The sequence below is a fragment of the Ostrea edulis genome, chromosome 7 (genome assembly GCF_947568905.1).
Source record: "Ostrea edulis chromosome 7, xbOstEdul1.1, whole genome shotgun sequence".
NCBI lineage: Eukaryota > Metazoa > Mollusca > Bivalvia > Ostreida > Ostreidae > Ostrea > Ostrea edulis.
In genome coordinates this window covers 42624616-42638731 of record NC_079170.1, presented here as the reverse complement: position 1 = coordinate 42638731, position 14116 = coordinate 42624616, and the positions used below count along the sequence as shown (strand labels likewise).

The 14116-nt window shown below is 37.1% G+C and overlaps 1 protein-coding gene across 32 annotated transcripts in view; it reads right to left on the bottom strand.

The window, feature by feature from the left end:
- Positions 1-14116, bottom strand: part of LOC125656853 (filamin-A-like) — a 74838-nt gene that overhangs the window by 54180 nt on the left and 6542 nt on the right. For 26 of the 32 annotated variants that reach the window (XM_048887452.2, XM_048887459.2, XM_048887458.2 and 23 more), the window contains exons 1-2: positions 9250-12147; positions 4339-4853 (exon numbers count right to left, since the gene is read on the bottom strand). In XM_048887452.2, the coding sequence (XP_048743409.2) occupies positions 4339-4678 (340 nt within the window). In that variant the 5' untranslated portion in view covers positions 4679-4853; positions 9250-12147. Of the gene's footprint in view, positions 1-4338; positions 4854-9249; positions 12148-14116 lie in introns of those variants that run through there. The other 6 variants (XM_056144461.1, XM_056144462.1, XM_056144464.1 and 3 more) reach the window with 1 other exon arrangement.

The following is a 14116-nucleotide window of genomic DNA, read 5'->3' as shown; positions in this document are numbered from 1 at the left end:
ATGAGAATAAAATAATGATATTAAAATGTAGACGTGAAACTTTGATCTAAATCATATCTATAAACACTACCCTCCCATATGTATACAAGTAAACCGCTTTATGTCTGAACCAATATCTTTTTTAAAAATCCTTTCTAACCCCTCTCAGCAAGATTAAATAATGCTTTCTCTCATTCACTCGAAGTGTACTTTGATAAAATATTCAGTTGTTCAACAAGTCAATCCATCATTTTCTTTGTACATCCCACTGAATTATCAAACACTTGAGCCATTTCATCAATAACATCAGGCAGTTTTCATTATTTAAACTGTATGCCACACCAAAAAGCACAAATTTTATCATAAACAACTCATGTTTCAAACATATTCAAGGAGGGTGTGTGAGCAACCATACTTAAGGTGACTCAGCCCTGAAATCGACAAGTCGCAGGAAAAAATAAAAACAACAGGCTATTCACTTTTCACAAGAGTTGACTCAGTCCAACAACCCACATGCTGCCGATTTTTTGGCACTGCAAGATATTGAAAATCCTGTGTAAACAACTAACCACGAAGGTATGATTAACCTGTTATTAGACTCAACCCCAAATAAATCTACCCGTCCCTTTAATATCTGCTGAAAGGTAGCTTTGTTAAATTTCAAATTAAAAACTTTTTATTTAGATCATGTTCAAGTCAACTTTGAACAATAGGTATCAGTTTTAATGGTTAAATGTACAATATTTAATTTCTGACAATAGCGTTCTTTCACCTCATTCATTTATAAGTCTTGTTACACACCAAATATTTGCTTGGTTGTCTGTATTCCGAGATCTGTTCCTTATCAGTCTGGGTCAGGCTGCCTATAAAGCTGCCCCGCATGCCACTTTGACAACTATATATGCACATGACATACATTGCCAGGTTTCTGGCAGATTCACACACCCTTAATAATGTCCTCTGTACAAGTTACTTAATAATGTCCTCTGTACAAGTTACTTAATAATGACTGTACAAGTTACTTAATAATGACTGTACAAGTTACTTGATAACATCTGTACAAGTTACTTTCTAACATATGTACAGGTTACATGATAACATCTGTACAAGTTACTAGATAATGACTGTACAAATTACTTAATAACATCTATACAAGTTACTTAGATAACGACTGTACAAGTTACTTGATAACATCTGTACAATTACTAGATAATGTCATCTGTACAAGTTACTAGATAATGGCATCTGTACAAGTTACTAGGTAATGTCATCTGTTCAAGTTACTAGATAATGTCATCTGTACAAGTTACTAGATAATGTCATCTGTACAAGTTACTAGATAATGTCATCTGTACAATTACTAGATAATGTCATCTGTACAAGTTACTAGATAATGCCATCTGTACAAGTTACTAGGTAATGTCATCTGTACAAGTTACTAGGTAATGTCATCTGTACAAGTTACTTGATAATGTCATCTGTACAAGTTACTTGATAATGGCATCTGTACAAGTTACTAGATAATGTCCTCTCTATGTTACTTGAAGATCTCTATATGTCATTTCTCTACATGCCATGTTACCATTACTTTCAATTCTCAAACTGTAAGTGAATCAAATGAAAATCTATCAACAGCTAAAAGTCCTGTCTTAAGCGAGCTTTGGACTTCCAGAATGACAACACTTCTATCAACAGCTATCAGTACTGTCTAAGCGAGTTTTGGACTTCCAGAATACTAACATCAAAAGTTATCAGCAATCAGTCACCTAAATGTTTTGTCATTCAAGCAGAAATTCTAAACAATTGGACAAGAACATCTGGTTCAGACAAGAAGAAATAGAAAAAAACATGTTACTGAGGAGATCAACATACTCAATGGTTAAAATAATGGCGTAGAAGTCAATCCTCTTAAGTTAGAGGGCTATAATCTCCTGTCACAGGACAACACTACACAGGAAGGGGCCCTGTTCGGACAGTTTTGTTATTTTATGTGTGGAACCGGTGAAGATTATAGTCACCACAATTATTCAACATAATCCAGGCCAAGGACACATCGCCGAATACCAAAAATAATGCATGCACGGGGAAATTTCCTCCCAACACATTCTCGGTGCAATTAAATTCATACCTGTACCATGTTACTGTGGAATATTGGTTTGGGAAATAGAATATCTAGAATTACTCTGATGTGCTTGCTGTGAAGAAATTCAATCCTGTATTTTATAAATGCTTTAATAACTATCTGAATAGCAATTTTTGGGATGGTCATGGCAAAAGCCAAACAATATTTTTTTACCATTGCAGAGGACAAATTTGCAATTTCAATATCTTTTTTATTATCAAACTTTAAAGCTGGAGAAAGACATTAAACCTTGGTGGTCTTTAAAATGAATGGCTCCATTGCCACTCCATTGATAATATTTTTCACAATTTAACACTCTTTTGACAATCACAAACCCCTGCTGCTTTCTCCATTACATTGTTTTGAATTAACAGAGACATGAGAAGGTACAATATTTCTATTTGAACTGCAATTCAGAAAACTTCAAACAAAGAGAGAAAGATGAGGCTAATCACCTCTTGGACATCTCTTTTCTGTCCATAAACAATCCTCAACCTTTTTTAGTCAAAAGGAAAACAATATGCATGTATACTCCCAAACTTCAGAGACTCTGCTGATGTGTTTTACGGTTGTTAATTGATTGATGGTGATTTTAGTGTCTTGTTCCAGATAAGATGAGAAACAGCTAAATAACGCATATGCCTTCACCTTTTTCAGACTTCAACCATATCTACCTTCAGGTCATGTTCAGTGAAATTGGTGATGAAATAACACATCACTCATGCAGCACTCGGCAAATTAGATAAAATCGAGCTCCTCTTGCTACCATATAAGGTATTGAAACAAAAGCATTTGCTTAAATTCCCATAACAGTTGTTTTTGTGATAGGGAGATAAAATTAACTGTACCTAGAACTTAGGGAAAGAAAACTATCAAAATATTTTCCTTATTGTTTTCTCCATATAAATCATTTGACTGAACTCATTATGAACTAATGATGTATAAATAGACAGCACTACATGATATTAATCAACTTTGATAAAGCATGCTTTATTTTAAATCCCTTCCTTCATTATGTGTATATATAACTCTGGGTGGATATTTTTAGTAGTGATATATGTTGGGGGGGGGGGGGTTGATGATGATCAAGATCCTTATCACCACCAAATCATAAAACTATCAATGCTAATTGATTCCAAACCACTGCTCCCCCCCCCCCCACCCCACCCCAGCTACCACAACTTAAATCTGCCACTTTCTAAATCATGTTTACTCAAGCTGCATGGTTTAGATGGTGGGCTAACAAATACCCACACTGGTCAGTTAATCCCCTCCCCCTCTGTGTGTTGACCAAGTTTAGACCAGCTGGTCAGTTCCTACATGTGACCCCATCCCTTGTTTATCCTTCATTCAGAAGAATCTTGTTGACCAATAACAATATCAGTTACACACACTAGTACAGGACAGATGTCAGTTTCATCCTATGTTGTGTTGAACATCCTTGTAATTTTTCGCTCCGCCTTCTGAATTAACAGGAATGTTCGCTAATTAATTGGCCACTAGACAGGATGATGGCCCTGCCCTACTTACGCCTTGTCACCTGTAGGTATACTGTATACTAATAAACAGGCTAAATGGGATTCTAAAATGTTGCGGGGGAGCAACAATCCCAGAAACTCTGCTGCGGGGGAGCAACAACATTTGAAAGGTTGCAAAAAAAGAAATTTGACTTATCCACCATTTTTTCGTAACCAAGGACCCTCCTCTCCTGAAGCTCTTTTATCAATCATACGAACAAACAAGGAACATAAATTGATTTTTACAGGGCTACGCCCACTTTCACTTTTCCTAACTCTTGAAATGCTTAAAATAGACAAATATGCACAGTGTATGATTTTCAGGTTTGAAATTGCATGCTCGGGTTAGACACACCTGAGACAGGTACACTAAGCCGGTTCTACAGGTGATTGTAATCAACAGGTGTGAATTGCGCCGACGATCGCCATGTTTGTTTATATTTTTATTTTCCCGGATTTTGTGTACACGTGGGTTTGTGATGACACTTAAAACTCCTCGTTGTGTCAGGCTTTGTCTATGAGACTCAAAATACCTGAGCAGGTAAATAATGATATTTATTGGTCTCTATCTGCACCTGGAAACGCATGTGTCATGTGCACATGTTTGGCTTTCACTTTAACTATGTACTACAGTAAATGACCTAGTTCAGGGAAATTTCGGATAAATGCACACAAAAAATGATCAATACACAAAATATGATTAATGATCTCTTTACTTACCAATGTTGACAATTCGAATCCCCTCATCCCGTTCCAAAAATTCCAGCACCATGGTAACATTTTCCAATTTCTGGGTTCTAAAATTGGGTCGTTTGTTGACATGTTTGAATTTTTTGCCAGATAAAACCTCCACTAGTGCAATTAATCGTAATCCATCCGAAAAATCCGCTTCTAAGTTATGAATATTCTTGCTGACCGTTTTCAGGTGTTCGTTAGCCCACCTGGTAAAGGTATTTTTCTGAATTACCTTCCATTGCGCGTCGTCCGCTAAATCTCGTTCAGTGAGAGGCATTTCCTCGTCCTCCTCGTCTCCGTGCAAGTGTGACTCGCTATCGGCCATGGTGTCGCTTTTATACTACGCTGTCACGCTTGAGTGATTCTCGTGAACTAAAAGTTTGATTATGAATCAGTTTAAATGAATTTGTGAATGTATATTTTCAAGAGTTTATTTACGTGTGGGGAAACCTTTCCTAGGGTTGGTATTCTATATCTCCACTATTCCAAACTAGCTGACCCTGGCAAATAGAAATAAAAAACAAACAATAATCAGTTGTTTAGTACATAATATCACATTGCAACTGCATAAAGGCATACTGTTTAGGTTAGTATTTATTTCCTGAATGAAATATGCAATGAAGAATGTTCAAACAATATGATATATAATGATTAATTTAAAGACTTGCTATTAAGTGCAAAGTAATTAATAAATATGTAGGCTCCATGCATTCAAACTTTACACTAAATTTTGAAGTTGGTACCTGTATTATACGCACATGTATCTAGATCTACATGTAGGGAATTACATAATTATGTTAAATTGCAATCAATGGGCATAACAATCTCTGAACAGATTAAAAACAGTGTAAAAACAGTAATAATAGGAGGTGGAACTTCTACCTATTTTCCGTCCTCCCCCTTTTCTTTTCTCCCTTCCCCCTACCTTTCCTCATCTTTCCTCCCTCCCTCCTATATATACACATATAACAGAGTCAAGTATATACCTCTGCTGAGGATCGAACTCGAAACCTCTAGCACAACAGTCCAGTGATGTACCGATTGAGCTAAAGGATTAACTCACTACACAGAGCTAGTAGGAAAGTCATATATCTGACACTATCACATGGTCCCCAGAGAGAGAGAGAGGGGGGGGGGGGGAGAGAGAAGCGTCCCAAATCTCCCGGAGTGTCAGCGCCTCTGGTGACAATCACTCTCACCCGCCCGATATTAACCAGGTCTTAACGCGGGCGCCAAATGTAACGGAGTCTACTGAGGATCGAACCCGGAACCCCTGGTACCCTCGTCGGAACCCACGGGTTTTCTCTCAAATGAATGCAGTTTAACGGAGAGAAAACTCGTGGGTTCCGACGATGCTCTGGTACAACAGTTCAACTCTACCGACCGAGCTATCAAAAGGTTAAACCACTAACACGACAGTCCAACTCTCTACCGACCGAGCTATCAAAAGGTTAACCCACTAACACGACAGTCCAGTGTTCTACCGACCGAGCTATCAAAAGGTGAACCCACTAACACGACAGTCCAGCGCTCTACCAATCGAGATATCGAAAGGTTAACCCACTAACACGACAGTCCAGTGTTCTACCGACCGAGCTATTAAAAGGTGAACCCACTAACACGACAGTCCAGTGTTCTACCGACCGAGCTATTAAAAGGTTAACCCACTAACACGACAGTCCAGCGCTCTATCGACCGTTAAAAGGTTAACTCACCTGCCAGAGCTAGCTATAGTTCACCTCACAGATTGGTCAGGAACGAAAAGAAGCAGGAAACACTTACGAAATCAGTCTGATGCTTTGAACATATCTCATGTGTAAATACACTAAATTCTAATATTCTCGAAATGTTAAATATTACATGTAATAATGTGACCTTTTGCGTCTTTGATGACATTTGCAACTTGCTTAATTTTTTTTTAAAAAGTTGATATTTATAATTATATAGACACTTTGTAGAACCTTACAAAATCTAGAGTTTAAAAATTTTTGAAAGTGACGATACCCTTTCTCTTATATCACATTGTTTTCGACCTCAAATTACAGGGGTTTTTTTGGGGGGGGGGGGGGTAAATGTAATACTAAATTGAAATGCAATGAAGGGGTGGGTCTCAGATCACTATTACAAAGTTACGTTTTCTTTTGAGCGTTTCATTTTTATCGGAGGCAACACAATTATGACATGACATTGAAAGAGTGGGGAAAAAAAGTGGCGGATCTAAAGGGAGGGGCTGCGAATGTTGCAACCATCTCTTTGGTTGCATATTCTTGACAGAAATTGTCGTTTCTGGCCAATCTTGGTGTCCACAACCCTCTTTTTTTTGGGGGGGGGGGACGGTAAATGTCCAATTTTGAGTTGCATTCTCTTTGAAATTTTCAGGATCCGCCCCACAGGAACCACATGCCATGCTCATTGTATCTGCATTGTCATAGGAACAGAAAGGTTTAGATATACGTCATACGATGTACCATTGAACTATCAGGTATCAACGCTAGCAGTTAATTGGAAGGAAAAGATACAAACTTGCCCCCCCCCCCCCTCCCCTTGAATTTTTGTTTTTAGACCCGCCTCTGTTAGGGGATAACTTGATACTACAAGCAGGGGTCTAGCCGGGTGGCCCCAGAGACTCTGGGTTTACCGTAGCAAACTCTACATGAGACATCTGTATATGTTTAAGCATGTTGATATACAGAATCGTAACGCTTCTTCGTCATGAATCGAATCTATTGTTACAGTAAGAATAAATCTCGATTTTTATGCTGTTGGAGGGATTGGACAAATACTTGCTGATTTTAAAAAGACGGGCCAAGAACATTAACTCGTTTGGTCCTTGTTTGACCTGTGGTACCAATAGATATAATTGAAGTGGGCTGTACGTCATAACCTGAATTGATCATTATATTTGAATCCCGGCTGATTCCATGACATATAGTTATCTCGATGAAGACGGTTGAAATGAATTTATTCATTTCAGTAATTAGTTTTTATAAAGTTTCGTTTATTCCACATACATCCATTCATAAATTTGATATTTAAGAAATAAAATATGATGATATGAACTCCACACCGGCATACTTCACGAAGCGCGTTATATTTAGATTCTACTTTCATTTCTGTTGGAATTCCCAGCTACTATATATAATTTTTTTTATCAAGATTCATACGCGCATTGTTCACAACTGCAATACATGCATTCATGGGGAAATGTGGCGCTATTATTACAATTTGCAAATATATCAAAGGCTAAAAATTATGGGAATGTAAATATATTGATAATAAGAAGACATTTCATGTATATATTGATGCATACAAAAGGATAAGAACAAGTTCTAAAAGCTTACGGGTTCCTCTGTTGCTTGTCTCCGAATCGAGAAATCAGTTACATGTACTCACCAGCGAGGGTGGAGGGTGGTGAGAGAGAGAGAGAGAGAGAGAGAGAGAGAGAGAGAGAGAGAGAGATCTGGCAAGGGCAAGATAATAAAACTAAAGCGATTATCGATGACTTTTTAAAATGTTAGAAAACAGTAACCCGGAAAAACTAAAACAAGAGATATACAATGGAGAAAGAATCGTCGGAAGCTTTTAATCTGCCAACTCGTCGCATGATTGAAGTGAAGAGGCTTCTACTGGATAACGACTCTTGAAAACACATGTTCTGTAGACAAACACAGTCTCAACAATATAGTGTGACGTATACGACTTATGTTACATATATGGGTTGTGTGTATAAAAAAGAAAAACTTTTCCATTTACCACCAGACATATTATTTGCCATGTAAATGGCAGTTATTTCCCCTTCTTTCCCTTCCGCGTATCGACTACATTCGTTCATTCTACCAACAGCGTGTACTACATGTACATAATCGACCTAGCCAGATAAATTTTGCAACCATGCTCTTTTTTTGTCGCAAATACTACAGTTCAATTTGGAATACTTGCTATGCTTGAATATTGTTTAAAATTTCAGTCACATACGAATGTTTGAAAGGCAATTCTTGATGAGATTTGGCCCAAAGAGTCTGCGGTCAGATTGTATGTAGCTGGAATTGCAATAAAACTTGAAAATACCACTTTCAGAATATTTTCGAGGCATTTCAATTTTCACGCGAGACTTCATTTCGTAGAACTAGAGATTATCCTAGCTTTGGATCATGTAATGATTTTGCTGTGATGCGTGACAAATAAGGCAGGGCGGACTTCGCGGCATGTGCTTCCTATATACCTCACGTCGCTACGTGTTTCTTGTTTATCTTGTTGTCGACAAAGACTGTCAGTTTTGACTAACACTGAAAAGCTTGGCAACCACGCAAGGTACATAACTCCGCCTGACAACGATTTGCCAAAGACGGTTGTCGTAAAAGATGGAATCTTCTACCAGAATATGTGGCATCAGCAATTCTCTGTTAACACATTTATACACAATAGAAATAAGTGAAAAATATCAAATCTTCTTTCAACTTATGCTCCAATCTCTCATCATCCACACAATGTTTAACAAATACTGTTTTGTACTCACGAACCCTATTCTCAATTTTTCTTTAAATAAACGTGTAATCGACAAATGGCAATAACTGGACTCGCCAGTGTCATGACAGCGGGTACATCAGAGGAAGGGGGTACATCAACAGACACGATATTCTATTCCACTTATTAAGGACAACTACAGTGTAAAATGTCCTGAGCTCTTAACCTCAACATGCGACGCATTCCAGTGGTAACAGCAAGACCACCGACTTAAAATAGTACTAACGCCTCTTGATATTACTTATAACAACACATATTTCTCACACTATCGGGTTAGTCAGTACAGTGAAAATTGTCTAACATTAAACGAGAATAGTTTGACCAAAATGTCATGAAATCTGGACCAAACAAAATTGGTAAAAAGAAGCTTACGGAGACAGTCCCCGGTCCGGAAGTAGGCAAAGAAAATCCCAAGTGAGCCAATATCCTCAGCAGCCAGAACTACAGTATAAACTTTCCCAGCAAAAGAAGGAACTACTTGTGTTTCGCGTGTGTTTCGCGAAACTTTTTTTCTCACTTGTGCCAAACTGGATCGAGTTTATAAATATACGGCTGAAGAGTGCATAGGATGAACCCGGAGGAGTTCCTAACAGAGCCCCCGTTGATTTTCATGATAAACTCGCGAATCTTCCTCTACGAGCCGGTGTTTCCATATATGGGGGATGGTCGTAAGATGAGATGTTTGATGCGCCCAGCGAAGAAGTTACGTTCAGATACCATAATGTTCGGGTGCCCTCGCCTGTTTTCTTATGGTTTTCATGAAAAGTTCCACTGTTTCTATGAGTTCGATAAAATGTATTTTATGTGAGTGTGTATATTTACTGCATTGTAAACAGATGAATGCAGCGTTGTGGTATGCGCAGCAGCCGTGGTCAATGTGTTTCGTACAGTCATTTTCTGATAAGTGTTGAATTTTTGCGAGATAGTATCATAGAGGGATTGGATTAATCAGATATATGTTCGGATTACAACACAAGCGAGTAAAACTGGGAAACCTAAGAAATGGTGATGTGCTGATCTGTAGAGGGGGTATGAAACCATCTGCTCCTAACCGCCGCCCCCTTGTGGCGCGTGCGCTATTGGGAATTGTTATACGTCGAAGAACGACGATACTGATGATTTTATTAACGGTATCGGAAACAGATGACCGATGTTCATCATCTGATCAAACTCCTGTTTTGTTTTGTCATGGCTTACAACTGATAATAAAACTTTCCATCTGGAAGAGAGGTTAATGCAATAAACATCTTCCGAGAGGAGAACAGCTTTATTACGTAATACTGATCACACGACAAAACCACCATTTTACATCTATCTGAGGCGAACTGTTCTGTTATATCAGTTCGGTTTGAAACAAACCTGGTTCTGTTTTAAGAGTTATTTACCATCTGAACAGAACTTGACGTCACAGAGCAATGTTTGAAACGGGAACCTTACAATTTTGTATACACATACAAAATATAACAATCAGGCTTGAATTTCTCTTAAAAACACTTACTCTGAAACTTTACACAAATTTTGACTGCTCAAATAAAAAAAAGTGAAGATAGCGAATAGTGATCAATTAATCCCGTATTAAAGAAAAGAATTCAAGAAAACTCAAACTTTTAAACTATGAAATAAATTTTCGAGAAATGCAAGTCAGAATTATGAAATGAGGTTACACTGACAATTACAGGTACTTCTGCAGTTTATGTAGTTTGATGTCGTTTATCGTCTACATGTGCTCAGACTAGAAATGTTTACCAGAAACGCACGCTTAGCACATATTTGTACGAATTGTATATCGATGTGGAGTTCATTTTGGAAACCTTGTGAGAAATACATATTTCTAACAGATTCCTTAGATAATGGCGAGGTTCCTTCCACACACTTATTCAAAACTGTTCTTTTTTACCAATCAAATGTGTTCTCTCCGCCAATAAAAAACGATTTTCTTTGCCAATTAAACTCGTTTTCTTTGCTAATCAAATTTATTCTTTTTGCCAACCAAACACCATTTACTTTGCCGATTAAATTCGTTTTCTTTGTATATCAAATTTATTCTTTTTTGCTAATGGAACTATTTTCTATGCCAGTCAAATTTGTTCCCTTTACCAATCAGAATTTATTCACTTTGTTAAGAGCTGCTGAGGACAGAGGACTGACAGAATACGGCCAATGTGATATCTAACCTGTGGGTTGTTGGCTTCTGTGTGCTTGTTGCTTGCTATGTTGACGAGATGGTGTTTATTTCTTGTGACATCGATAGTGGCGCGTGCGGAGGAGACTGGCGCTGTTTGACGTAACATGTCACGTTACTGAACCCTAACACAAAACCACATCTGCTGTTTTTATTGTCTTTATGCTTTATTTTCTAGTGCTGGAAGATCAGTTTGCCCCTCTGCACTTCTGCAGTAAGCTCATGATCTACCCAGAACCTGTCGTCTGATCAGAGTCAGGACAACTACTTTGGCCAATCTAATTAAAATTGATTCTTCCATCCGCTCCCCAGTTTTCAATACGTCGCGAATTTTAATTAGATTATTACTTTGGTCATCATACATTGGTGATCAGCAGAATGGAGATAAAAAAATTCAACTTGAAAAAAAAGAAGAAAGATCGAGTAAACTTTTCATTTGCCTTCATCACATGTATGCCCGGACATGCATAACCTGACGGCAAGTGGATAACAAAACCAAGTCTTTTTTATCTCCATTTTAAAATAGTTTACGAGGTAACCAGCACATGTACTTAAAACTGAATTTGCACAATGCATACAAAACGCACGAGGCACATTATCTAATGCATGTGCTCAAGCAATCAAAGGGAAAGCGAGCTATACTTTCTATCAACAATTTTTTTTATTGTTGACGAAGTCCTATATCTGAAGGCAACAACGTGATTGCTCCATTACCCGAAAAAGATATAGGGTTCACGGCGGGTGTGGCCGGTCAACAGGGGATGCTTATACTCCTCCCAGGCATCTGATCTCACCTCTGATATGTCCAGAGGTTCATGTCTGTCCAACTCTTAATTTATAGGATTTATGAGATTGATCACCGTTCTTTATCTTCACTTGTTCATCACGACATTTGAGGAAGTACATTTAAAGTGTGTGAACAAAATTTAAATATGTGCATCGATCATACTGACTTGCCTAGCACAGAGAGATAGACGGACAGGCGGAAGTAATGGATGAATACTGCTCTTCAGTAGCCCGGTCTGTTAAAATTCATGAAACACTTATCCAGAATACTAAGCAATCACACTCGTATAGGTGTATTTGTAATGCGAGTACGTGTAATTGTAATGTGAGTACGTGTATTTGTAAAGTGATTACGCGTATTTGTAATGTGAGTACATGTATTTGTAATGTGAGTACGTGTATTTGTTAATATGAGTACTTGTATTTTTAAATGTGAATACGTGTATTTGTAATGTGAGTACATGTATTTGTAATGTGAGTACGTGTATTTGTAATATGAGTACGTGTATTTGTAATGTGAGTACATGTATTTGTAATGTGAGAACGTGTATTTGTAATATGAGTACGTGTATTTTTAAATGTGAGTACGTGTATTTGTAATGTGAGTACATGTAATTGTAATGTGAGTACATGTATTTGTAATGTAAGTATGTGTATTTGTAATGTCTGTATATTTATTTGCAATGTGAGTACGAGTACTTGTAATGTGAGTGCGTGTATTTGTAATGTGGGTGTTTGTGTTTGTAATGTGTGTACGTGTATTTGAGATGTGTACGTGTACTTGTAATATGTGTATTTGTACTTGTAATGTGAGTACGTGTATTTGTAATATGAGTACGTGTATTTATAATGTGAGTACGTGTAATTGTATTGTGTGTATTGTAATGTGTGTACGTGTATTTGTAATGTGAATACGTGTAATTGTAATGTGAATATTTGTATTTGTAATGTGAGTATGTGTATTTCTAATGTTAGTACGTGTATTTGTAATGTGTGTATTTGTATAAACGTGAGTACGTGTATTTGTAATGTGAGTGTGTGTGTTTGTAATGTGTGTACGTGTATTTGTAATGTAAGTATGTGTACTTGTAATGTGAGTATTTGTATTTGTAATATGAATACGTGTATTTCTAATGTGAGTACATGTACTTCTAATGTGAGTACGTGTATTTGTAATGTGAGTACGTGTACTTGTAATGTGTGTATTTGTATAAACGTGAGTACGTGTATTTGTAATGTGAGTGTGTCGTGTTTGTAATGTGTGTACGTGTATTTGTAATATGAGTACGTGTACTTGTAATGTGAGTGTGTCGTGTTTGTAATGTGTGTACGTTTATTTGTAATGTGTGTTTTTGTATAAACGTGTGTACGTGTATTTGTAATGTGAGTGTGTTTGTTTGTAATGTGTGTACGTGTATTTGTATTGTGTGTACTTGTAATGTGTGTATTTGTATAAACGTGTGTACGTGTATTTGTAATGTGAGTGTGTGTGTTTGTAATGTGTGTACGTGTATTTGTATTGTGTGTATTTGTAATGTGTGTATTATCCCAGGAAACGAAAAACTCCCAAACATGTACGTTCAAACGATGGAAGGACGGTTTTGACACATATGAAAAAAGAATTGGCGAAAATGTCCTTAATTGATAGTACAAGATGTATTTAACAAAAAGTCTAGCTAGTTTCATTTCAGCATGTACGCGGAATATTTTGGCTTACATGATTACATAACAAGCACACTTGGGAATTTAAATAAAATGGAAAACACATTTATAAAACCTTTAAAAAGTGACACTCCTGGATTTTTCCTCTATTTTTTTACGCAACAATGCAGTTTATGTATCATCGTTAATTACGAAAATAAGGCATTAAAATTGTGCACATTACGTAACATTTACGTGGAGAATAATGTAATCATCCGATTGTCCAGACGTACTGCGCGATCTCAAAACTTATTTACAAATGCTTGCAATATTTCACGACCAAAATTACTGCGTAGTCTCAAACCCACCTCATTCGTAACTATCACAGAGTTCATAAAATGCTTACAATTTCGCGGTGGAAAAACAATCTCTGACAAATTCCTTTCACGGTCGATGTCGGTAGATAATATTCTAACATCAGTACAGTATTGGGAGTATTTTGTCGACAGATTCTGAGGAAACATTATATTAAACAGCGGTAGAACACCACATTTAAAAGTATTTTTTCTCCTGAATTTGCGGTGAAATATGCTGAAAAGTCTCTGAATAAAACCGATTTAGAACATAACT